Below are 24,806 nucleotides of genomic sequence, written 5' to 3'. Positions count from 1 at the left end.
CTAATAAAGCCAAACAGAAAACAGTTCATTCATATAGATTTATTACAGCTCTGCAACTGTGTCCATCTTTTATATACAGTCCAGATCAGTGTGCGTTATGAGTTGGGGGTTTGACTCCCTGTGTGAGCAGCTCTCCACACCTGAGCGCAACACTGCCCTCAATTGGATCAGGCTGCTATAAAAAAGCACTCATCCAATCAGCACCCACCCCACCCGGAACACACACACACACACACACACACACACACACACACACACACACACACACACACACACACACACACACACACACACACACACACACATTAGTAAACTATATCAATGAGTGGATAACAGGCTGCTTATTGACTTTAACACCACCAGACGGAAACTCCTCACTGGAGCAGAGTCGGTGTTCACTTCTGTTCCTCACACTTCAATGAACTCTTTCTCACTCCACAAACACTCAGAATGTCTGTTTCTGTTTATTTAGACAAACAGACACAATTATTTTTAACTTTATCTTGAAGATAAAGCTGAGCATAAATCAGGTTTAAGCTTTTGCTCTGTCGGAAAACTGGACTTTTCTTACCTTTGCAGAGCACAAGGAGCCCCAGCAGAGCCAGGAGCTTGCGGGACAGCATCCTTTCCACGACCACAGTGACGCAGACAATGATCAAGCCGAGGAGACTCGCTGTGAGGAAGGTAGGATGCAGTGTGAGGACAACTGAAAGGAGGAGGGACTGCTGAGAGAGAGAATAGGGGAGGGAGGGAGGAGAGAGGTAAGGGGGTGGTGTCTTTACTTGGATCAGTTTCTAGAAGAGTGGAGAGAGGAAAAAACCAATGATCGTAAGAACACTAAACAAATGAGATAAAGGGAAGGAGCATGAGCTGATGGAATGAGGAAAGAAAGGGCAGAGGAAGGAGGATTTGATTTGTGGTGAAAGGAAAAAGCAGGGGGCGCTTGTGAGATAGTCCCAAATGAATGGGAGTGAATGCAGCTAAAGGTGAAAGTGCTTAAGCCTGCTGTCACACCCATAGTGGGTGGATCTGCATGTCTCATTTAGCACAGACGCCCTTCCTCACGCAGCGTTCCCATTTATCCAGGTCTGTGACCGGTGCTTGCAGCACACGTGACTTATGACCCCCCATGTTGGCGCATCTCCTCTCAGAATCGAGTGAATGGACCTAAATTGCCAACATCATGATTAAGACTTGCCTCTGGGTGTCCACGGCGCTGGCGTGCGTTTTTACAAGAAAAAACACAAAACAATGACAAGAGTTTACAGAAGAAAAGTTAATAGGATCTTCATTCCTTCTGATCTCAAACACTCCCCCAATGAAACAGGAAGTTGTTCGCCATAATTATCCAGGTCACGTCTGTCCATGTGACCACTCAGACAGGCTTTGTTTGTGTGCAATGTTCCTCTTCTTCAGCCTAAACATCATTACATCCTCTTACTATACAAACAGCAAAGTGATCCTGAGGGAATCATAAAGTCTCAAGGACACAGTGTTTATGTTTTTCAAGAGATGAACTGATCAAAGGAGTAAACTAGAAGCGCTCCACAGTCAGGATGTGAGCTTCGTTTCTCCAAAAGCAGCCCTCAGATCTCTTTCTATGTGACCCTAAACAAATCCTTTCTTTCCCTTTCATTTTCATGCCTCTCTGTAAGAAAGGGTAGAAGTGTTTGTGTGATGATCTACTGTAAAAAAGAAATAAAGAATAAAAAGACCAAGCAGGCGGAGTTTAACCTCTCAGTGTGGGTTTTATGTTGTGTCTGCAGATTTGAAGTTTCAAAGACAAATTTTGCAGCTCGTGCAGAAGGTTGAGCCTGTTGTGTTGCAAATTACCCTGCCAGCGAGGTGACCCACTGATTAGTGAGGGATGATTATGGGTGAAGTCGGAGACACCCACCCAGTGATGGGTAATAATAGCTCCACAGACTCTGACCACAGTGCACCCAGCCCATCCTGCTCTGTACTCGACATAAACACATGTAATTTACCATCTACAGAGAGCCGAGACCCAGAAGCAGCAGGGGACTCGGGACAGGCAGAAGCAGAGAGCTACAGTAACGCCAGAGCTAAAATCATGCAATTAGTGGTGGAAACAGGAGCCTGCTTTACTGTTTAAATGCATGCAGTATGCGTAGAGAGTTTAATTAAACTGTTTCTAATCTAAGCAAGGGTTACATTCACAATTTTACTGGCACCACGAGATTTCAGTCATGAAAGAAAAATCGTACAGATTTGCTCTGTACTTGCCCTTTCAGAACTGCAAACAGGTTTTGCAAGATGGCTGCGCACGTAGTTGCAGCAGCTCAGTGTCCCACCGATCGATGCCATGTTTGGATAATTCTGTGTAGAAAAGGTGACAAGCTTCCTGGGAGCCAACACAGAGGAGAACCTTTCCTGGAGTGCGAACACCTCCGAGCTGCTGAAAAAGGCCCAACAGAGACTTCCTGAGAATTCTCGGGAGGAATAAATTCACACAGAGACTGCTGGTGTCCTTCTACAGAGACACCATTGAGAGTGTTCTAACCTACTGCATATGCATCTGGTGCCTTAGCTGCACAGTGGCTCAGATGTCAAACATCTTATCAGAGTCGGGAGTGCAGGTAAAAATAATAAGAAAAACAAAACCAGGAAATAAAACTATTTGTAACCACTGCACTCGAATTTTGAAAGTAAATTCAGAGAGTTTCTAATCTTTCTTTGCCTCTTGCAGTTATTGTTCGAACACTGAAACCATTTCACTCACCTACGCAAAGTTACTGATGGTCGAAACAAAGGCGAGGGGGGTTCAATCGAAACCGCAGATGGGCACAATTTAGCCTCAGACCACCGATGTTCTAAAAGTAGAACTGAAAAACCTACAAAAATCTGTTATTCTGTACATGGTTTGTGCCCGCAGTCTGCACTGCTATCTCTGTCCTGCAGTCTCGATGAGCTGCATGGTTCTCCACCTGCTGCAGCGTCTGGGTTGACTGAAGCACGTCTGCTGCAGAACAAAGACTTCCATCCTCAGCTGCAGTCAGTCTGTCAAACAGTGGTGTTTAAACGGCACACTGGTTTGCAGTGGCTGAATTTTCAGAATAAGAGATTTGGGATCGTCCAATAGTAAACCCTAAAAATGTACCTGTGCGGCCTGCAAAGTACATTTTATGTGGATAAAGCTGCATATATACAATAAAGAGTGTGTGTTGTTTCTATTTAGTTTGTGTCTAAGTCAGTCCGGCCCACAACCCTGATGATGTCACTACTCTGTAGCTTCTTAACTGTGACATCAAAAACAAAAAAAACAACTTGTGTGCTACTCGATTAAGTTGTTTAACGTCTTTGTTTGAGTTTTTAAAAGTCACCACTGCTTCAACAACCTTCCATCCAACATTCACGCTCACATTCCCTCCTACAGCCAATTTATAATCTCCAGTTGACCTTACGTGCATGTCTATGGACTGTGGGAGGAAGCCAGAGTACTTAGAGAGGGCATGCAAACACAAAAAGATCCTGGAATCAAACCCAGAACCTTCTTGCTGTAAGTCAGCAGTGTGACCACTTTGCTTTCATGCAGCTGCATCAGATAGAAAAATCAAAATAATTCTGTTTTATTGAGCTTTCATTCTCTGCAAGTTTGTCTTCCCTGATTAAATCCTGCAAGTTTTTCATATAAATGTTAGCAGAGCCTGTGTGTGTGTGTGTGTGTGTGTTCCATCCATTCACTGTGGGTCTTTTAGGGGGTCTCTGCAGACCAGACTGAGCACTGATTGGCTGGTGAGCACCCAGGTAAAAAGGTCCCTGTGGGGTCACGATGTTCTGATGAGTTAAAGAGCTTATCTCATCGGTCACCTGACTTGACAAGGCAAAGAGGCTGAAGAGGATCTGGTCAGAGAGATTATAAAATCAGCGATGAGCGAGCAGGCTTCAGGATTTCTTCACTAGTAAACGGCTTAACGCAGCCTCAGCGGTCAGTTATCACACAGAGAAGATATTTCTGTGAAGTCTCAGATTCATGTAATTCAGTCTAAATTCAATAGTGGCATTGTAAAGCGCTTTGGGTGCCTTGAAAAAGCGCTATATAAATCCAATCCATTATTATTATTATTATAATGTGTTAGGGAGTTTTTATTGTTTTATTTGATTATGCTTCAAATGTTATGTTATGTCTGTTTGTGTTCAGATACTTTGGAGATTCTTTTAAGTTTGCATGAGCACCTGGTGAGGCTCTTTGGTCTGTTTCTCAAACCATATGACTGTTAACATATGTGGTAAGTATCACTGCCCACTAATGTTAGCTGGCATTTTTATACTATATTTAGTAAATTATTTTTCATTTTTCATTTTAATTTATTGATTTTGAGCTATATTACTTCCTAAAGCTGCTTTTTTAGAATTTATTATTATTTATTTTATTTTTTCTGTTGATTTAAGCTCCTTTCTTTCATCTATTTGTCAGAGTGTGGAAGCCTAAGAAAGACTGAAATTAAAATCAAGTTTATCAGGAAGACAAGGTCTCCTGTAAAGCTGCTTGTGACCCGACCGGGCCCCATGGACTAAGGCCCGGCCACCAGACACTCGCCCTCGGGCACCCTCCCCAGGCCTGGCTCCAGGGCAGGGCCCCGGTAACCCTATCCCGGGCAGGGTAAATGTTCCCTCGATGTTCTCTTCATACGGGTCTTCTGAATCGCTCTTTGTCTGGTCCCTCACCCAGGACCAATTTGCCATGGGAGACCCTACCAGGGGGCAAAGGTCCCCAGACAACATATCCCCTGGGATCCCTGGGACACACAAACCCCTCCACCACGATAAGGTAGCGATTCACGGTGAGGTCTAATAATTATTACTTAATATAATCAATTAAAAATATTAATTTTTAAATTAAAACAAATCTTATTTTCTAGATTTTAAAGTTTCAGTTTTTAATGTCCCCTATAAGTACTAATTAAACATCTATAAAATTGCAGTGTTACTGTGTGGAAAAGAACATATAATGGAATTTAAGATAAGATAAGATAAGATAACCTTTATTAGTCCCACACGTGGGAAATTTGTTTTGTCACAGCAGGAAGTGGACAGTGCAAAAGTTATGACGCAAAAATTAGAATACAATAAGAATAAATACAGTACACAGCTGTACAGAATAGAATAAAATAATATACTATATACAGTAGAATAAAATAGAATAAAAATATACAATAAGATAAAAATAGAATACGAATGCTATATACAACTGAGTAAAAATACAACGATGCCAGAAAAGATTATTGCACTTAGTATTATTGCATATGTATGGATGTGTGTGTTTGTTCAGTTAAAGTCTTTGTTGTGGAGTCTGACAGCAGTGGGGAGGAAAGACCTGTGAAATCTCTCCGTCCCACACCGTGGGTGCCGCAGTCTCCCACTGAAGGAGCTGCTCAGTGCTGTCACAGTCTGCTGCATGGGGTGGGAGACGTTGTCCATCAGGGATGACAGCTTAGCCGCCGTTCTCCTGTCACTCACCACCTCCACTGGGTCCAGAGGGCATCCTAGAACAGAGCTGGCCCTTCGGATCACCCTGTTCAGTCTCTTCCTGTCCCCAGCAGAGATGCTGCCGCCCCAGCAGACCACACCATAAAAGATAGCAGAAGCCACAACAGAGTCATAGAAGGTCTTCAGGAGTGGGCCCTCCACCCCAAACGACCTGAGTCTCCGCAGCAGGTACAACCTGCTCTGCCCTTTCCTGTAGAGGGCGTCTGAGTTATGAGTCCAGTCCAGTCTGTTGTTCAGATGAACACCAAGGTACCTGTAGCTGTCCACAGCCTCAATGTCCATACCCTGGATGTTCAGTGGTTGCAGTGGAGAATGCTTGTGCCTGCGGAAGTCTACCACCAGCTCCTTGGTTTTACTGGCGTTGATCTGGAGGTAGTTCAGCTGGCACCAGTCCACAAAGTCTTGGGTCAGACCTCTGTACTCCTTGTCGTCCCCATCAGTGATGAGGCCGACTATTGCAGAGTCATCAGAGAACTTCTGCAGGAAGCACTGGGTGGAATTGTGGGAGAAGTCTGCAGTGTAGATGGTGAAGAGGAACGGAGCCAGGACCGTTCCCTGTGGGGCCCCCGTACTGCAGACGACCCTGTCCGACACACAGCCCTGAGTCCTCACATACTGTGGTCGGTCGGTGAGGTAGTCCAAAATCCAGGTAGTGAGGTGATGGTCCACTCCAGAGTTCACCAGCTTGTCCTTCAGAACCGAGGGAAGAATAGTGCTGAAGGCACTGGAGAAATCAAAGAACATGATTCTCACAGTGCTTCCAGCGGTCTCCAGGTGAGCGAGGGAACGATGTAGGAGGTGAATGACGGCATCATCCGCGCCAATGCCAGGCTGGTAGGCAAACTGAAGTGGGTCCAGTGATGAGCTTGTTAGGCGCCGAAGCTGAGCCAGGACCAACCGCTCCAGGGTCTTCATCAGGTGGGATGTCAGAGCCACCGGCCTGTAGCTGTTGAGGTCCTTGGGGCGTGAAGTCTTTGGCACTGGTACAACACAGGAGGTTTTCCAGAGCTGTGGGACTCTTCCCAACCTCAGGCTCAGGTTGAAGAGGTGCTCCATCACCCCACACAGTTGGTCCGCGCAGGACCTGACGACCCTCGAGCTGATGCCATCTGGACCCGCTGCCTTCTTGCCATTAATCCTCCTCAGTTCCCTCCTAACCTGGGTGGTTGAGAGAGACAGGCTGGAGCCTTGTGTTGAGTGTGTATTGGATGCTGTTGTTGGGGGTGGGGGGGAGTGAGCAGGGTGAATAGAGGAGGTGTGAAGTGTCTGAGGTGTCAGAGGTGGAGCAGCAGCAGTGGGGGTGGGTGAGTCTGCAGCCGATGTTGCAGACTGCCTCATGGCTGAGTCAAATCTGTTGAAGAAATGATTCAGTTCATTTGCCCACCTCACATCCCTCCCAGGCAGAGAGTTTGTGAAGTAAATTCAAAGTACCCCAGGTTTGTACTTTGGTAGCATGTTCAGAATAATAATACTGGCTTTATAATCTGAAGGTAGGGTCAGCTGACTCGAAGGAGCTGGATGTTCTATTATTGGAATCTTCAGCTAATCTGTGCCTCCTGCTCAGATTATCACATTGTAACCACTGAACCGGGGCATATTCATGTCGCTGTTAGAGTATTATGTAACGGTAATGGGATGTCTCATTGTGGATCCGTTCTCTGGCACCGTGAGCGCGGGAGATTCCCTCGCCAAATCTGAGCCGGTGTCATAACATCTTGAAGGCTTGAGCTGCAGCAATGAAGTGAGGCAGAACCTGAACCTGTTTGCTTTTAAAACTATGATCAACTTCATTAAAACCAACTTGCATAATATTGTTAAATTGCCTTAGTGCTGCCAAATCAGCTGTGATTTACTGAGGCACAGATTTTGGCTGATGTCAGGATGGGATCCATCCTGACGGATTGGGCTGCTTCATCCAGCGGGTACTTGGGCAGAAACGGGTAAATATCTGAAAAATGGTGGAGGACACAGACTGCTAGCCTGCCTCCACTCCAGGATGTTATGCTACACGCCATCAAAGCAGACTGTTTGAGACTGTGAGTGATCCAGAGACCAGAGCTTTACTTCCTCTGGATATTCCTTTCTGTCTCCAGGGTGTTTCATTGTCATCTTGGGTCAAGCAGAAAAAGAAAAACACTCAAATGTCTTAGTGGCAACAAATCAATTGAAATGAGTGTAATAAACAGTAACATGCTTATATGGCTTTATCATAGATGACCTGTTCCGACAAAATCTGAAGGTGAAGCTCTGAATAAAACAGAGGAAAAGTTTTATGCTTCGTGCAGTACATTAACACAGCGTCCCCAACCCCCGGGCCTCGGACCGGTACCGGGCCGCGAGAGTTGAGGCTCAGGTGTGAAATGTGTGGTTTTCAGGGTTATTATCGGTTTTCAGCGTTATTTTGTTATCGCTTTGGTCGTTAACTCGGTTTTCCTCGGTCTTTTCACGTGTGTTATGAATAAATCGTCTTTTTTTTTCGGTACCGGTACTAGTTTTATTTTGTTGTATTTATCCGCGACACATAAAAGGCCGGTCCGTGAAAATACTGTCGGGCATAAACCGGTCCGTGGCGCAAAAAAGGTTGGAGACCGCTGCATTAACACATCTGTCCAAAGTGACGTGGTGCTTGGCGGGAACCAAAATTCAGACATTCCACAAATACAAACACTGGGTGTGACATCACTTATTTACACTTTACAGTTAGTGCAACAGTGAGAGCGCTGAATGCTCAGACAGGTTTGTTCCTTTGGGTTCTTTCTCTTTCTGTCACGATCCTGGGTCTTATGACCCAGTGTTTTGAGTTTTAGTTCATTTTGATGTTTTAGTTTATGTAAGCCCTTCAGGTTCCTAAGTTCATTTGTTATCATGCTTAAGTGTTTCTAGTTCTTATTATTTCCCCTTCGTGTTTCCAACTATGGTAAATCTCCCCTGCTCTTCATGTGTTTCATGTCTGTGTCTTACATTGTGAAGTTTGGGTTGTCATGTCTACGTCTCATTATGTTTCCTGTTTTATTGTGAAGAGGTCTGGTGTTTCTGTGTTCATCGTGTTCAGTTTTACTCTTCCCCTGTGGCGTTGTTATGTTCATGTTGATCTACTGTGCCTTTCTGTTCCATGTTTCAAATCCCTATGTTCTGTCTCCCCCAGTCTGTTAAGTCCACATGTCTTGAGTTCCGTCAGTGTGTTTCCTGTTTTACTTTCAGTCTGTTCTATGTTAATGTTTCTAGTTTTGCTTCCCTTGCCTCGTTCTGCTTAATTACTCTCAGCTGTGCTCTCCTCCTGTGGCTCATTCCCCCTCGTTATCCCTCAGTGTATTTAAGCCCCATGTTTCTCTTTGTCAGTGTTGCGTCCTCCATCATAGCTGTGTGATTTTTCCCTGTGGCTCCTTGTGCTTTAGGTTTCCCAGTTTAGTTTATTTTGTGTTGTTTTTCGTGTCCCACTCCACGCCAGCAATAAAGCTGTGTTTTTTGAGTTTACCTTTTGTCTCTGTGAGTTTGCGTTTGGGTCCTACTTTTGCCTGCACACAGCCGTATTGTGACACTTTCACATTCTGGTTTAAACGTAAACTTTTTTATTTTTCCAGAAAGTAGCTGCAGAGTTTTGATGTTTGTGAGGAGCTGAGGCAGCGAGGAAACGGCGACATCCGGGAGTTCTGTAGGGACGGGGAAGACCGCGACGGACCGCGCGCTGCTCTTCATGGACAGCAGTGACCGCAGGAATCTCAGCTGTAACGCCACCGTGTTTCCTTCACATGTCGACGCCGCCTTCACCAAAGCGTGGGATACTGACACTTCCCCATTGGCTGCAATCACCTCAAACAGAAAGAACGGGCAGGTACAGACATGTTAAGATCACAGGACATATTATTGTAACTTTATTAGTACAACTTGTTTAAATTGCAGATCACAATAAAACCAAAAAAATTTACATGTGTGCTTCAAAGAGCCTGAAAAGGTGAATGTCATTTTAAATGGAAACAGTAAAACTATTAAACCTGATATATGTAAGATTTTATAACACCAATAAATAAAAAATCTAAATAATAAAGTAAAACTAAATAAAACATGCTTGTAACGAAGAAGAATGAAGAAGGATCATTGAGTGCAAGAGGAACTGACCTGAAAGATAGGATCACGGCAAAGCTTGAAACCTGGACCCTCTGTAGCTGGTTACAAGTGAAATATCCTCTGAGGATCTGCTAGATGATGTGGATGCAGCTCTACAGACATTGAGGACGGCTACAAGTACCTGGGAATCCCACAGGCACATCGGAAGAAGCTACTTGCAAAGCTGCAACCGCCAAGTACCTGCAGAGAGTCAGGCAAGTCCTGAGGAGTCAGCTGAATGGTAAGAACAAGATCCGGGCCATCAACACGTACGCCCTGCCCGTGATCAGGTACCCTGCTGGGGTAATAGGCTGGCCAAAGGAGGAGATAGAAGCCACTGACATAAAGACAAGAAAGCTCCTGACCATGCATGGAGGGTTTCACCCCAAGTCCAGCACCCTGAGGCTGTACGCTAAGAGGAAGGAAGGGGGCCGGGGACTGGTGAGTGTCAGCACCACAGTCCAGGATGAGACAACGAACATCCACGAGTACATCAGAAGGATGGCCCCAACTAACCACGTGCTCAGTGTCCTCAGGCAACAGAAACCCAAGAAAGAGGAGGCGCCATTATGGAAGGACAGGCCCCTGCACGGTATGTACCACCAACAGTGGGGGTGGCTGATATCCAGAAATCCTACCAGTGGCTGGACAAAGCTGGACTGAAAGACAGCACAGAGGCACTAATCATGGCAGCACAAGAACAAGCTCTGAGCACAAGATCCATAGAGGCTGGGGTCTATCACACCAGGCAAGACCCCAGGTGCAGGCTGTGTAAAGATGCCCCAGAGACAATCCAGCACATAACAGCAGGGTGCAAGATGCTAGCAGGCAAGGCATACATGGAACGCCATAACCAAGTGGCCGGCATAGTGTACAGGAACATCTGTGCCGAGTATAACCTGGAAGTCCCGAGGTCAAAATGGGAGATGCCCCCAAGGGTGGTGGAGAATGACCGAGCTAAGATCCTGTGGGACTTCCAGATACAGACGGACAAAATGGTGGTGGCTAACCAACCGGACATAGTGGTGGTAGACAAACAGAAGAAGACGGCCGTAGTGATCGATGTAGTGCTACTGAATGACAGCAACATCAGCAAGAAGGAACACGAGAAGCTGGAAAAGTACCAAGGGCTCAGAGAAGAGCTGGAGAAGAATTGGAGGGTGACCCAGAGGTAATTGGCGCGCTCGATGCAGTGACCCCCAAGCTCGGCGAGTGGCTCCAGCAGATCCCGGGAACAACATCTGAGATCTCTGTCCAGAAGAGCGCAGTCCTGGGAACAGCTAAGATACTGTACAGGACCCTCGAGCTCCCAGGCCTCTGATAGAGGACCCGAGCTTGAAGGATAAAGACAACCCTGCAGGGGCGAGACGGGATTTTTTTTTAAAAATACGCACAAAAATGTGAACATAAAAGAAAATGTAGAAGAAAAAAAAATCATTAAAATGGTTTTGTTTTACTTTAAAAACATTAAAACAAACCAGTTAATATAAAGAACAAATTTTAACTTCTTTTTTTTCAACTTTAAGGTTCAGGGTACACTGAAGGTGATAATAGCTTTTCCTTTAATTCGTCACACAGGTGTGTATCTGAACTTCATGTCTGTATACTTTGTGTATTTCTGTTAAATTAGCCTCAGTGAGGCTGTATATGTATATAAGGATAGATGTCTCCATGTGTTTGTGATACGGCTTCTGAAGCCATGCAGCGCTGCAGATCAACAGGGGGTGTCAGGGCTTTGAACTCCACCCGCTCCATCTGAACTCCCCACGATTTGAATTCGAGGCACAGCGCCATCTGCAGGACAAATCAGGCACAGCAGGTTGTATTTACAAAACATATGTTTCTCATACCTGACAGCAGAAAACTTAAGAAAAATAAAGATGGCACTCGCAGGTGAACTCTTCCTGAAATCACCCCAAACTCAGCTGCACACCTTTGTGATGATATGAGGTGCAAAGTGCAACAAACCAGGAGGAAATACAAACCCAGCATCGATGTATCAGAAGATCCATCCGGTCCCAAGTCTGGATAAATGTGAAAGCTGCACCAGGAACCGTCTGGGCCAACAAGAACATGGCCTGGGGGCCGTTTACAACATGCATCACCCACATGAAGGGAGAAAAACACAACAGCACTGCATCCACAGTCAAGACCTGGTGACAGCAGAAGGCAGGGAGAGGTGAGGAAACATCAGTGTGCAGAAACAAATAACTTCAGACTGTTATTGTGAAAGAAAAGCAGCTGATTCTGAGCAGGCCAGGTGGACACAGATGTGATCCTTATATGGGAATAACGGTCAGTGCGTGCCAGCTTTCAGTGATCACAGGATGCTGCTGACCTCTTGTGGCCAGATATTAAAGAACATGGTGCGCAGGTCTACTGTCTGGATGGCGTCCAACCAGGGGATGAACCAGACCAGACCTGCAGAGCGTCAGAAAGGCGAGAAGACCCCATTTTTATTAGTTGTGCTTCTTTGCATGGTAACACACAAATGTGAAAACTTGAAAAGACCAAAAGAAAAACACTGAGGCAGCGTGCAGTACAAATAAAAATAGTTTAAGTTAACTTAGTGGTGATATTTAAAGTCTCGTGTAGTACGAGTATTTGCACTTTATACCTAACATAATAATGTGTGTAATAAGGTATTTTTAATCATTACTTCAGCATCAATCATGACAGAACCACTTTAACGTTACTCTGTTTGATGCGCGATCCTGTATTTATTCTAATAGTTCTGAATCTCAGCTGTAATTTCAGAGTAAAGCGTGCTTTTCCTTCCACTCCGTCATAGCCAACGCTGCACATTTACACCCATAACGATGAAACAGAAGCTGAAGTCTTGTTGCTACAGGTCAGAAGAGAGAGAGTAACGTCTGGTACCGGGTCCTTTGGCTCGTCCTTCAACAGCCCGGCCCAGTCTGAAGGCGACAGCAACTACAACCTGCTCATCAACATAACACAAAACACTCACACATTCAAAGATGAATCCTACAGAGCTGAGGGTGCATTCACAGTGTTTTTGTGCAGTGATGACTGAAAGTTTTCATTTCACATCTGTGAAAGTCACCTGATGAAGCAGGACTGGCTTCTAAATTACAGATAATTTACTCTATTTATCCAGAAGATTGGGATTCAGCAGCTAAAAACACTAAACACATACTAGAAACATGACAAAACAAATTATGTTCATCGAGGCAAAAGAAGGAGCCCAAACGAGATTATTTTAATTTTAATGTCAGTTAGCTAAACCGTTTCATTTATTTATTTGCTTTGCATCTGATTTTAGTTGGTTTCCAGAATTAAAGAACTTTTGGTTTCTCATCTCAAAGTTATTGAATTAACAACGACAGAAAACCAAAAGAAATCCTCACATTTGAGAAGTTCGGAGCAGACTCTCTCTCCTGAGTAATCATTAGTGATTAGAAAGCCAACTAAAAGTAAAGAAAGAAGAATTACTGCTTGTGTTGCACTAGTGGAAAAAGCAGCAGAGAAAACAGGAGGACAGTTTCTAACATTGGATGAGGTGGGCCTACAGCCCGCCTTCAGTCTGCCACCGCTCACCGTGCTGACGTGCATAAACTCTGCACAGAGGGTGGAGGAAACACACCAACTTTAAACTCTGGTGAATATATTAAATGTAACTGATGCTTACTCATGTGGTCTGCAGGGCTGCAGAGAGCCTGCTGCTGGATATAGTGTGTTCTTCTTTTATGATGTTCTTTATAATGCTCGTGTAATTTTATGAAAGAACAAGGTTGAATGAGCAGCATGAAAATAACCTCCATATGTAGTCAATGCTTTGGAGAGAGTTTATATTCTGATAATTATTTTTATCTTTCTTTTTTTTATCTGTAACAGCATTACATTTAAATCTCCCCCGATGTCTTTATGTTTTGCTTAGAAGGAGCCAGACTTTTTAAAGTGCTCTTGAGCAATAATTCTCCACACTCCTGGCTTGCTCCTCTTGGAGTAACTTCCCCACAGTTCCTTTCTTCTGCCCTGGTTTCAACACAGATGGAGGTTACAGCAGTTCTTTGCCAGATCATTGTTGGCGTTATGGTGAGCATTGGGCCACCTGTGGTGACTGTTGTTTGCAATCTCCTGTTTGTAGTAACGCCATCTCTCCTCATCTCTCCGAGTTACCTGCAGCAGCGCTCTTGGAAACTCAAAACCAAGCTTGTCCACTTCATCACGTGATTTCAGTAACTAGTCAAAAGATCCTGTCACCTGATCAACAGGCGGCCTACTCTCTGTCTGCTGCTCTCACTAAGTCTTGGTTTGCCACCAACCGCCCACAGACCCAATCGCGGTTCCATCCTCCTACACAAATAAGACCCATACTGTTGCCTATGCAAACTATATTGCTCTCTTAGACTTCTTTAACCTCCTCTGTAACGTCCTCTCTGGCAGAGCTCCTGTGTGCTCTTCTGCTCTGTCATGATCTAAGGCTGCATTTCAAAGCAGCGGAGTTTGTTATCTAGTCAGAAGTGATGGAATTATGGACACAGGGAAGTCCACTTCAGCATTGCAATGATCCCAAACACACTTCCAATGCAGTAAAAGCGTATCCGCATATCTGGAGAACTATTCCTGAAGACTTCTTAAAGAAATGACCAGAAAGCTGCCTCAGAGAGTTCAGGCTGTGTTGAAGAATGAGTGTGCTCATACCATATATTGACTTTCAAGCTCATTAGAATTGTACAAAGTTTTGTTTTGTTTGTCACATGTTTGCGCGTTTCAATGAATTTTACTGAAAGTGAAGTGGCTCATGACTTTTGCACAGTATTGCATTTATGACAAGCGTTTTAACACACACAACAAAACTGCAGTTTTTTGCTCAGGTTTTGGAAAGCTGGCCTCTTGCTGTGCTGCTCTCACAGAGAAGAAGTGTGCGGCTCTTCTGCCTGTAGAAACCATCACACCGCTTCCTCGTACAGACTGGGTTAAGTGTGTGTGTTAAAAGGTTAGCGCTTTATTCTGCTGGTTTCTCTCAGAGACGGTTTAGCAGCATCTACACAAACAGAAGCTCAAGCCAGCAACCCCCATGTTGGTTTGCTGCTCTCTGACACTGCGACCATCTAGTATTTTAAGCAGACTAAATATGGCTTTGAACTTAAAAGCTTTTATACCTGTTTGTTTTTAAGTTTTATCTTAGAGAAATACAATAACATTTAATTTTTAAGACTAGAAATAGTTTCCCCCCAAAGTTTGTATAAAAAAACGCCCAAAAGCTGCAATAAAAATCTTTTTTTATTCACTTTTTTTACTCAGTGTTTCTAGAACTTAATATGCAAACCCCAACTCTCCCACCCAAAACAACGACATTTATTGCACAATGAATGAACTTCATATTTTTGTTTAATAAATAAAACAAATGTTCTATCAGCTAATATTTTAGCTCTGCTCTCTGATGACTCATGATTTCCTCTCAGTACAGTTCATTTACAGAAACGAGAGCCTGAGTCTGAGCGGTTTCCCTTCTCTTACCTTTACACACATCCAGGCTGAAATGGGGAAGGTGACGACCGACAGTAGGGTCAGCACCTTACCGACTGCCTCTACCACCACCCCGCCGCTACTCTGGCCTCCACCTGCAGAAGACGGAGAAGCAGCAGGATGGATGAAACTATAATTCTGTAATTTCCTTCGGGATTAATAAAGTATTCTGATTCTGATAAATTGAACAAACAAAAAGATACTTGCTCTGTGCTGACCTGATCTACCACATGACTTTGTAACAATGAGCTCTCAGCCACACAGGCCTGCAGGTTGGTCCGTGACCCCCCGATCTGTGACTGTTAAGCTACGAGGGCAATTAAATATTTGTGATAACTGACGAGAGTCGGTTAAAAAATAAAATAAATAAAAACCAGAAAGCCTGCAAATCCGTTTTGACAGTAAAATGTCTTAAACAGATTCTGCTCTGAATCGTGAGGCAGACCTGCCTTTATCAAAAATGTTTGTTTTAATAGTTTTACAGTAATGGCGCTCTAAGACACCGTTAGAATGTAAAGTATAATATAAATGAGTTTGTAATTCATTCTTCTAAGCTTGTAACCAGACTTTACACATTGTCTGCTTACCGATCAGCAAAATCTTTCTTTGACTTCCTGTTCTCACCTCTCTCTGATTCTTCTGCTTTAACTAAAAACATTAGTCAGTTCTATCCTGCACATACCTGCACATGTGTGCTGGTTATATCACTGATGTTACTTTCTCTCTCCTCTCTCGCTCGTGTTCGCACACACGTTACACACTTCCTGTGAAACTGCTTTAGTGTGAGCGGCTTTCTTCTCTCTTCTCATTCTGCTCAGTGCCTCCAAGCGCTGCGCACCGACCTCTCTCTGCTCACCTCCTTCATCCCGTCGTTTCCCACCGGGAACCTGGACTGAGCTCTTTTATGGCCCCTGCTCGCTCTCCGAGGGAACTCAGACAGTGAGTTCTCAGACAGTTCTTGGAAATGAGCCTGTTTTGAGAAAGCAGAAGTTGCTGAGAGGTGTTTTGGCTTGTTCATGTCAGTCGGTTGTCTGCTGGCTTCTCTTCACCATGGCAGCAGCTCTGCCTGCGTGCTACCATGGCGCCATGACTAAGAAGGAGTGTGAGGATTTGCTGGGAAAGAAGAACAAGGATGGAGCTTACCTGATCCGAGACAGCGAGACCATCCAGGGAGCCATGTGTCTTTGTGTCTAGTAAGTACTCTGCACCACGGAGTCAGGCTCCATACACCAGACTTACCTTTATCAAAACTTCTTTCTTTTAACAGCTTCATAGGTAAAGACACTCTATGGTATCAATGGAATATGAAGCCTAATATAGAATATGGTATCATTCATAGCAGGTTGTCAGGTAGGCTAACCTTGTAACCATCCTCCTGGTGGTTCTGTCTGCAGATTCATGATCGATAGGAGACTTTTTAAGTTAAATCACTTTAATTGTGAGATGAGCGCGATGAGGAAAAGAGGACTCTAATGTGACTTTGGTTTGGGAGGACTAAACAAATAAAAGTGCTCCCTCAAATCAAATTCAAACCTCGCTCTCCTTCAGTCTCTGAAAACCTCATAAGGATGTGAAGCGTTTGGGCAGTGAGGAATGAGGTGAATATAGTGACCTAAAATCCTCTGTAGCGAGCGTCAAAGGGGGAAGAGAGTATTTTAATATAATAAACCAGGTAATTTAGTTTTAATGAGCTTTGTTAAGAAAGGCCGTTGAATAAAAGCAATAATGGAAAAACGTAACCAGATCTTTTTGCTGATGCAGCAGTGTGCATGCAGGTTTTTCCTAACCTCTGCTGTGTTGACAGCAGGGAGCATTTAGCAATTCTATGAATTATATTAGAGGCAAAAGATGTTCCGTTGATCTAAGCAGATTATACTCTATAATAAAAATCACGATAAGAACATTTTTGCGTGGGTATTATTACTCTAGGAAGTGTACACCTACACAAATACCACAATATCAGCTGTGGTCAAGTAAGGTTCCACTCTAGCTCGTTGCTGCTTCTGCATCTTTTTTCCATGACCTGCACGTAGTGTTTACATACAAGTAAAAAGTACATTAAAATTTGCATAACTTTTTTTGTGCACTGCCAACGTTTTCTGTTTGTGTAGTTGTTAAGGAAGCTGCTTATTACTGATAAGAAGATTCAAACTATGAGAAAATTGAGTCATGTGACCATGTGTTCTTCTTCCTCTTTTATTTTGTGTGAACAAACAAAGTCAGAATTTTGTTGCATAAAAGGTTTTTTACACACGTCTAAATAAACAGTTTTTTCCTTAACCTTACTTCTTCTGTGGTCCTCTAACAGCAGCATAAATCTCCTTTTCTTTCAGTAAACAGAAGGTGGTGTACACCTACAGACTGCTGCAGTCACACAATGGATACTACACCCTCCTGGTAAAAGAACACACACACAAATGACCACATGCAGAAACATTTGCAGCTGCAGCCAGGTCCTTGAATTCAGAATTATTCCTTGTTCTGTGTTTGCAGTAAACTGAGACTCTAAATGCTCTTTCACGCTGCAGGATTTTAAATCAAGCGGTAAAATATTTACTCTTAGAAGCAGAAGAGTCTTTTCTATTCAAAAATGTTCTTCGAGGGGCCGCCTCCTGCCAAGCGTTCTTTAAGGAATCACTTTGTGTGGTGTAAAGTTTATTTGGACGCCTCATCCTCATTATTGTTTTATGCATTTTAGCCTTTTTTGATAGGAAAGCACAAAGAGTCGACAGGAAGGCAGGGAGAGAGTGATGATGTGCAGGAAATGGTCTGGGGCAGGCTCAAACCCAGGCACCTGCTTGTGCGGCACCTGCAGTAGGTCATATGAGTCACTAGCTCAACCAAATGAGCAATAGCGATGCCCTGTTATCATTGTCCTCAAAGGTGTGCACCTGTGAACACAGGCCCCAACAAAGTTGACACCTGTGCCACGAAGCTGCCTGCTGCAGTTTGTGTGCCGATGTTGATGCCAGATGAGGTTTGCAGCTCTGTAGTTATTGAGACAGCAAAGCGCTGGTGACTCTTCTGCGTGATGCAGCCCTCAGCGAGCCTGTGCTGGAACTCCACATGATGCTTTACTTCGTGTTTGGGTTTCTGTGGTTTCCAAATGCTTCGGCCTCGCAATAACACCAGCTAAAGCTAACTGTGGAAAGGAAGAAATGTCACCGACTGAATTGTTGCAACAGTCTCATCCTATTATAGCACCACACTCGAATTCAGTGGCGTTTCTAAAGACCGACTGATTGGCTAGGTGCTTGATTTCCTTAAGGATTGCGATTTTTACATGCCTGTGGCTTTGAGAGCCTCAATTCAAACCTCAATTCAAAAATTAATTGAGGATTAGTCCATGTAGTGTATGTATATTTAAACATATTTGCATATGTGATCTATAGTACATAGAAAATATTTCTTTTTGAATATGTAATATTTTAGACTAAAATAAACAATAATGACATGTCAGTTAAGCTATTTGCTATCATAAAATTAGCAAAACTCAAAAACAGGTCTCGGCGCCGGCTTAGCACAGTCGGATGAGCAAGTGGCCAACCCGGGTTTAAGTGCTGCATGTCTTCCCCTCTGCTTTCCTGTCGATCTTTGCTGTTTCTAGTAAAGCCAGTTACAGGCACAAGCTCCTGGTCATTAGTCGGAGCTACTGAGACCTTATCTTATGTCTGAGAACATCTGAGAAAGCTCTCCTCTTCCACGCTCTGACTTCCAAATATGGAGCGTGGATGTAATATAATATAAATTCATTTAGATTGTATTTCAAATAACTAACATGAAACAAATTATTAAAAACTGAAGCAGAACATAAAACTGATGTTCGGTGGCACATCTTTGGGGAACAATTTTAATAAGAAACTCGTATTTTTTCTCCAGTAAGCGTTTGTTGAACCTCAGACGTTAAAGCGTCCTCAGAAAAATTAACCACAGTTCCTCGAATAATCCCAGAGCAGGGTCCTTTGTAGTGTCAGGTGAACAGAGAAAGCCCCTAAACGAAATGACCCTCTCCGAGCAAGCCGAGTAGTTCTGAGAGCGTAGATGTTTTAAATGGTAGAGCTGTGAAGATGTGACTGTCAAGGTTAACATTATTCTGTCGCTGTGAGCCATCTTTATCCTTTGTTTTGTCTGTTTCTTGGTAAATGAGTTGCACTCAAAAGACGAGTGAAGGGAGGCAGAACTGTACGAAGTTTACATAAAGAACAATCGCACAGTTACACAAAATTACAGACAACGTCAGTACCAACAAAACACAACCACACAAGTTTCATATATTTTACTGATTTTTTTTAAATTTGAGTATTTCAGCAGGTTTCAGTTTTAAACAGATAAAACCACAGCTGGTAAACAACCCAACAACTCACCCCAGCAGGACAGTTTGCCATCAACACCAGAGGACGCAAAGAAGCAAATTTACAACCATTATAAAGAGCTCAAAGTGCTATCCTGCACCTAAGCTTTCATATTTCTATTCAATCCAACATACTACGAGCAGGACAAGTCCAAGCTCCTCCCAGAGCCAGCAGAAATTATTTTCATGATCAGAAGCGTTCTGATTAATCAGAAATATCAAAATAATCAAATAATCAAATAATTATTTGCTCAGTTAGCCGTCATTCTATTTCGGAAAAAAATGTTCTTATCATTTTCTCAAGATGTTGAGAAAGTGATAAGATGTTATCAAGATGTTGTCTTCAAATAATTTGTATTTGGTTCACGGACAGAAACCCAAAAACACACGCGACATGTCAGAGGAACAAACTCACGACGCCACAAAAACAAAATAATATGAAAAAGACAGATATTAAAAGTGCGAGAAAGAAAGAAAGATAAAAAAAAAATAGAGGCTGATGGACTCCAAAATTTATTTCACCAAAAAAATAAGGGAGAAAATTCTGTCTGTATTTTAGCAGAATCTGTTCTAAATCCAGTTAAAGTATGTTTTACTCTTCATAGATAAAACGACGATGGCAACACGTGTTTCTTACCTCGTGCATACCGGTTAAAACTGTGGAGCTGCATCAGCCAAACATTCCTACAATTTGAATCTTATTTCTTATCAAAGAGGTATATATAATTATTACATTTAAAAATGTTTAAATCTATGTGAAATGATCTTCTAGTTTTACTCCTCAAACTGAAAAACATCATTAAAAAGTCCATGAATTCATTTCTCAGCATTTCATCAAATTGTCAGGCGGCTGAAACCTGTACCAGCGTCCACCACAAACACAGGGCGAGACGATAGTGGTAAACAGCGCAATGCTGCTAGCCAGCTGCTAACAAAGTGTTAAACAGATCGTGTTTTGCTTATCAAACATCTCACCACAAACTATAGCGAGAAAGAAAATACGTCATGTTAAAAAAACAGAGGAGCTATTAGTAATCCCTGAGGAGCCGGCTGGGGCTCAGAGCGGGCGGCTCCCACCAGGAAGGTCAGTGGTTCAGTCCCCGGCACCTCCAGTCTGTATGTCAAAGTATTGTGGTGAAAGCTTCTGGGCCAGTGTGTGACCAGCATGAGTGAAGTCAAACAAAGGAATCAGTCACAGATAAAAAGTGCAACTGAGTGAATGAGACTCAAATCAGTCCTTCACTGTGCACTTTATTTTACAGGATTTCAAAAAAAAAGTTGTTTGCTGAGAAAAGGAAAACACAAAGTTAATGGCAAAACCAGTTAAAATAGTTTAATATGCTATATATGTTTACATTTTGTACATGTTTTCACTGTGTTTTGAGTTCCATTCAAAAGAGGAAAATACTTTGGTCTCATCACCGCGTCTGCACAAAATCAGTTTGGAGCTTTAAACGTCACCAATGTTTCCTTTAAATGTTTCCATCTGTCTGTTAATCGTTGTTGAAGTTCAGCTCGTTTTCTGTTTATCTCAGAGTCTTTCCCATGCCTTTAAAAATGGAAAACAAACGCTAAACAGCTGACTGTACATGAACATTTCACCTCGATCATGGAAAGTCAGTTGTCGTGAAGTCTCCCCACAGGAAACTCCTCTGACGTTCGTTAGACCCCACACTGAAGGGCATCATTTTATCAGAGTCAGTTTTTTCCACAACACGCAAAAAAATAAGTGTATAAAAGCATAAAAGCCACAGATTTATTCAACTGCTGCCGGCGTGCGTGAGCTGTTCTACTTTAAAAGTAAGCCCGTGGGCTCAGTCTCAGGATGTGGCTTCTGGAGGTTTCACTTTTCCCCCTACGATTATCTATTATTAGGGGGTGATTTAAATATTTAAAGATATATTTATTGTAATTTTACGATCTATTTCACTATTCTACAATACTTCCTTTGCTAATAAGTAAAGGAAAACCGTTGTTGTTGTTGTTGTTGTTGTTGTTGTTGGCCTTTTTATGGTCTTTTTGAAATAATGTAACTTCTCCATTAGAATGAATCTTGTGCTTCAGTGCATTTGCATAATTTACGAGACAGCCATGTCTGCGAATGGAACTGACAAAAATTTATTGTTACCAGCTGACTTTTCATTCAACAGTCTTAGCAGGACTTGAGATAGTCTGGTCTCAAAATCAGTAAATCTACAAATGCACTTGATTAATTTGTTTTCTATGAAAGGAGATGTTTGCAGGTGTGTGTGCTCAGGTAACCTTTTAAATATTAAAGTTCATGAAAGTACAATTAGAAGAAGACAGAAGGAATATGGCTTGTTTCAGCTTGTTTCAGCTTGTTTTGTAGCCACCTTACAGTCACTGAGTGTCCATGAACACCTCTGTGTACCAAAGTATTCTATGGTCAAATATGAGGCCATCGGTCTGAAAATGGGTCATACAGCAGGACAATGATCCCAAGCACAGCAGCAAATGTACAAAAGAGCGACCTGAAAAAGAAATGAATAAACAGGCTGCAAAGGACCAGTCAAAGTCCACACCGCAACCCGACTGAGATGCTGTGGGAGGAACTTATTAAGAGAGCTGCGCATAAACGAATAACCACAAACCTCACAGAACTGAAGCAACTCTAAAGACGAGCGGGCTAAAATTCCTCCACCAGCATGTGAGAGACTCATGCACTCAGTCACACAGAAAACTATTGCAAAGTATTGCTGGTAAAGGTGGTTCAACAAGCTACTGGATGAAGGCATGCACTGAGTTTTAAAAAACACAACTTCTGCATTTTGTTTTAGTCTTTGCCAATATTACACCACGCCGTAACAATATGTCACAAGTCATCATACAGGACTTCTTCTGAGGTTATATAACTTTAAGAACAGATAAGAACTAGATTCATTATTTGTTATTCTTATAAAACCGTAGTACTAAAAGAGGATTTCCTTCATTTTTACATCGACTGTATTTTCAAGTTTTGACGAAAACCTCATAAAAAAACAAACAAATAAACACTTGAGGTTTGGGAAAGTCCAACTTCAAATTCAGTTGGTTCCAAATGAAGTAGTAAATATTCAGAAGTGCAGTGGAAACCCCCTTTAAAAGTCACAAATGACAGTCATATGAAAAGCGAGGGGTCCTACATGAAGACTGTAGCCAAAGACTGAGCGTTGTTCTCTCATTGAACTCTTTTCACGCTCTTTAAAAGCAAAACATTTGATGATGTCATAGTTTGCTGTGGAAAAGTGACACTGACTTTTTCCCCCTATTTTGTTCACATGTGTTGCACAACAGTGAACAACCACAGTTGTGTGGGTTTCCCTCGTGCTCCCAGAACAGCTCCTACCTGTTAGGTGCTGAAAGCCTTAAAGGAGTTCCTGATGCAGCAAAACCTACTTGTGATGTCTATCATCTGATCATCCAACCATAACTTTCAGTATGTGTCAGCTTTGGCCACAACAACAATTATAATAAGAAAACTGTTAAACTGAAGCGGTGCTGGGAACATGACACGCATAAAGTTCAACAACGTTTATCGCACCATCATTCTGCTTCTGACAATTTGTTGAGTGAACGTTTTTATAGTCTTGAAATTCTTTAAACGATGTTTCAAGGAAATAAGTTGAATACACTGGCTGCAGAGTGTACCCCACCTCTGGCCCTGTCACAGCTGGTGTAGACCCCACCCGGCCCATAAACTGATATTCAGTTTATCTTTATCAACTGAATATTTGGTGTGCTCAAGCAAAACGTGGTGAAATTGGCACTTTTTCTGATGTTCTGAATGTTTTTCAAACAAAAAAAGAAAAGAAAAAAAGACAATAATTTGCTTTAATAGTACAAATGTTTTAAATGTTTTCAAAGTTACAAGCCTTCGAAACACAAAGTAGTGCCTCATAAATAAAGGAGATAGCCACAGGAAATCTTCAGGCGTGAAAAACAGATAAGCCTTGTTAAAAACTGCTTCACACCCACTCCAAGTGTCGCAACCTCAACCCGAAATTCAAAATAAAAGCCAAAGAAACAAGGTTTTTTTGGACAAATGTTTGAGGGTCATCTCACCATGTGAGAGCACTAGCTGCTTAAATAAAACGATGATATTTTACACTTTATTTTTAAACAGCTCATCTTGTAACTGTGATTACTCGGCTGATTTTTGGAGGATGATGGACCTTTGTTATATTTACTTTATGCTGTTCTTGTTTCATCAGACAGCGGGGGGTTTGGATGAGACATTTTTTAAGACTATTGACGATCTGATTCGTCACTACAAGAGGAAGAACCAGGGTCTGGCCATGCATCTGCGCCACTCAGTCAAAAGGAAGACGGCCTTGCTGATCCAGCCACAGAGAGAGCTGCAAGCACAGCCTTCAAAGTCACCTGAACAAAGGCCGCGCAGGACTGAACGTGAGCCATGGAGGCAGCCTGACACCGTACCCGAGGAAGAACATGATTACGAGAGTACGCCTTACATTTTCTCCGTTTCTGTTCTTTTCTGTCCTATTTCTGTCTCGCAGCATCTTCTTTGGTTTGTGTGTTTGACCTTCGCTCTGTTTATTCAGATGCTCCTGAGTCTGAGTACGTCGAAGTCCTTCCTGATTAACGTCGGCCATCAAACACCAAATGAGATGTTTGGGGGAAATCAGTGACAAGAAGCTCACAGGCTGGATCTTATTCAGGATGATGACATGTGGACGTATACACACTGTGTGCTACAAGGGTATCAAAGCTTTTACTGCAGCTGAACTATTCACAATGCTCTCGGATCAGGATTCCAGGAGATGCACTGGATTTGAAGAAATGCAGCCTCAGTGCTCCCATCAGGATGAACTGCAGTAACTCCACCGTCCTTTTTCCTCCACTGACGTCATCTGGTCATGATCTAACTGCAATACTGTCACAAACCTGAGACGAAACAGCTGTTTTAAGTTATTCCACTGGTTCCTGGGCCGAAGGAGCCAGGCCGCTCGTGGATCCACCCAAGTGATAAACTTTTAGGTTTTGTTGTTTTTATTATCAAACGCATATGTAAATATAGATTTATGTATATTTTTTATTGCAACAAAATTATGTATTTGGTGCGATGCTGTCACCTGGTTTATGAAATGAGGAGCAGAAAGTGGGCAGGAAGAAACTCATCCTTATGAAAAGCACGATGAACAAACTCTAGCGGTTTATTTTCCATCTAAATGCTTTAAGGTTAATGTTGTTCTGTGAGGTTTACTCTTTATTTTTCCCGTGAGGTACAGAGCTCGCCGACGTGGTTTAGATTTATTTTGTGCATACGTCTACTAATTAAAGACAAAAAGAAACTGTCCGTGGCAGCAAAATGAAATAAAATGTC

The 24,806-nt window shown here is 42.8% G+C and overlaps 2 protein-coding genes across 4 annotated transcripts in view; one reads left to right on the top strand and one right to left on the bottom strand.

Annotated features, from left to right (window-relative positions):
- Window positions 1-689, bottom strand: part of lipib (lipase, member Ib) — a 12,296-nt gene extending 11,607 nt beyond the window's left edge. Inside the window, exon 1 of the mRNA XM_086305830.1 lies at window positions 572-689. Coding sequence (XP_086161956.1) covers window positions 572-623 — 52 coding nt within the window. The 5' untranslated portion in view covers window positions 624-689. The remainder of the gene's footprint in view (window positions 1-571) is intronic.
- On the top strand, window positions 405-24,806 carry LOC147321713 (uncharacterized). Of its 3 annotated transcripts, XM_086305880.1 has the most exons (9): window positions 405-684; window positions 4,163-4,250; window positions 4,439-4,792; window positions 9,093-9,343; window positions 15,930-16,050; window positions 16,135-16,304; window positions 17,445-17,508; window positions 23,674-23,923; window positions 24,025-24,806. In XM_086305880.1, the coding sequence occupies exons 4-9, from the start codon at window positions 9,261-9,263 to the stop codon at window positions 24,063-24,065; spliced, it is 729 nt and encodes a 242-aa protein (XP_086162006.1). In that variant the 5' UTR covers window positions 405-684; window positions 4,163-4,250; window positions 4,439-4,792; window positions 9,093-9,260; the 3' UTR covers window positions 24,066-24,806. The 3 variants fall into 3 exon arrangements, with proteins under 3 accessions (XP_086162006.1, XP_086162004.1, XP_086162005.1); XM_086305878.1 differs by having other exon boundaries at window positions 15,930-16,304; XM_086305879.1 differs by lacking the exons at window positions 405-684; window positions 4,163-4,250; window positions 4,439-4,792 and having other exon boundaries at window positions 6,753-9,343; window positions 15,930-16,304.

This window comes from Aulonocara sp. 'chitande type north' Nkhata Bay, linkage group LG9 (genome assembly GCF_057382095.1).
Source record: "Aulonocara sp. 'chitande type north' Nkhata Bay isolate Kocher_YH1m ecotype deep benthic linkage group LG9, A_spYH_male_GT1.1, whole genome shotgun sequence".
Taxonomy (NCBI): Eukaryota; Metazoa; Chordata; class Actinopteri; order Cichliformes; family Cichlidae; genus Aulonocara; species Aulonocara sp. 'chitande type north' Nkhata Bay.
The sequence above is the reverse complement of the archived record's forward strand: the minus strand, read 5'-3'. Positions and strand labels throughout refer to the sequence as shown.

Bases quoted from the DNA above. Each gene is read 5' to 3' on its own strand.
- LOC147321713 (XM_086305878.1), top strand. From the start codon at position 9,261: ATGTCGACGCCGCCTTCACCAAAGCGTGGGATACTGACACTTCCCCAT. The intron at 9,344-15,929 runs GTACAGACATGT...CATTCTGCTCAG, and splicing joins CAAACAGAAAGAACGGGCAG to TGCCTCCAAGCGCTGCGCAC. The intron at 16,305-17,444 runs GTAAGTACTCTG...CTTTTCTTTCAG, and splicing joins GCCATGTGTCTTTGTGTCTA to TAAACAGAAGGTGGTGTACA.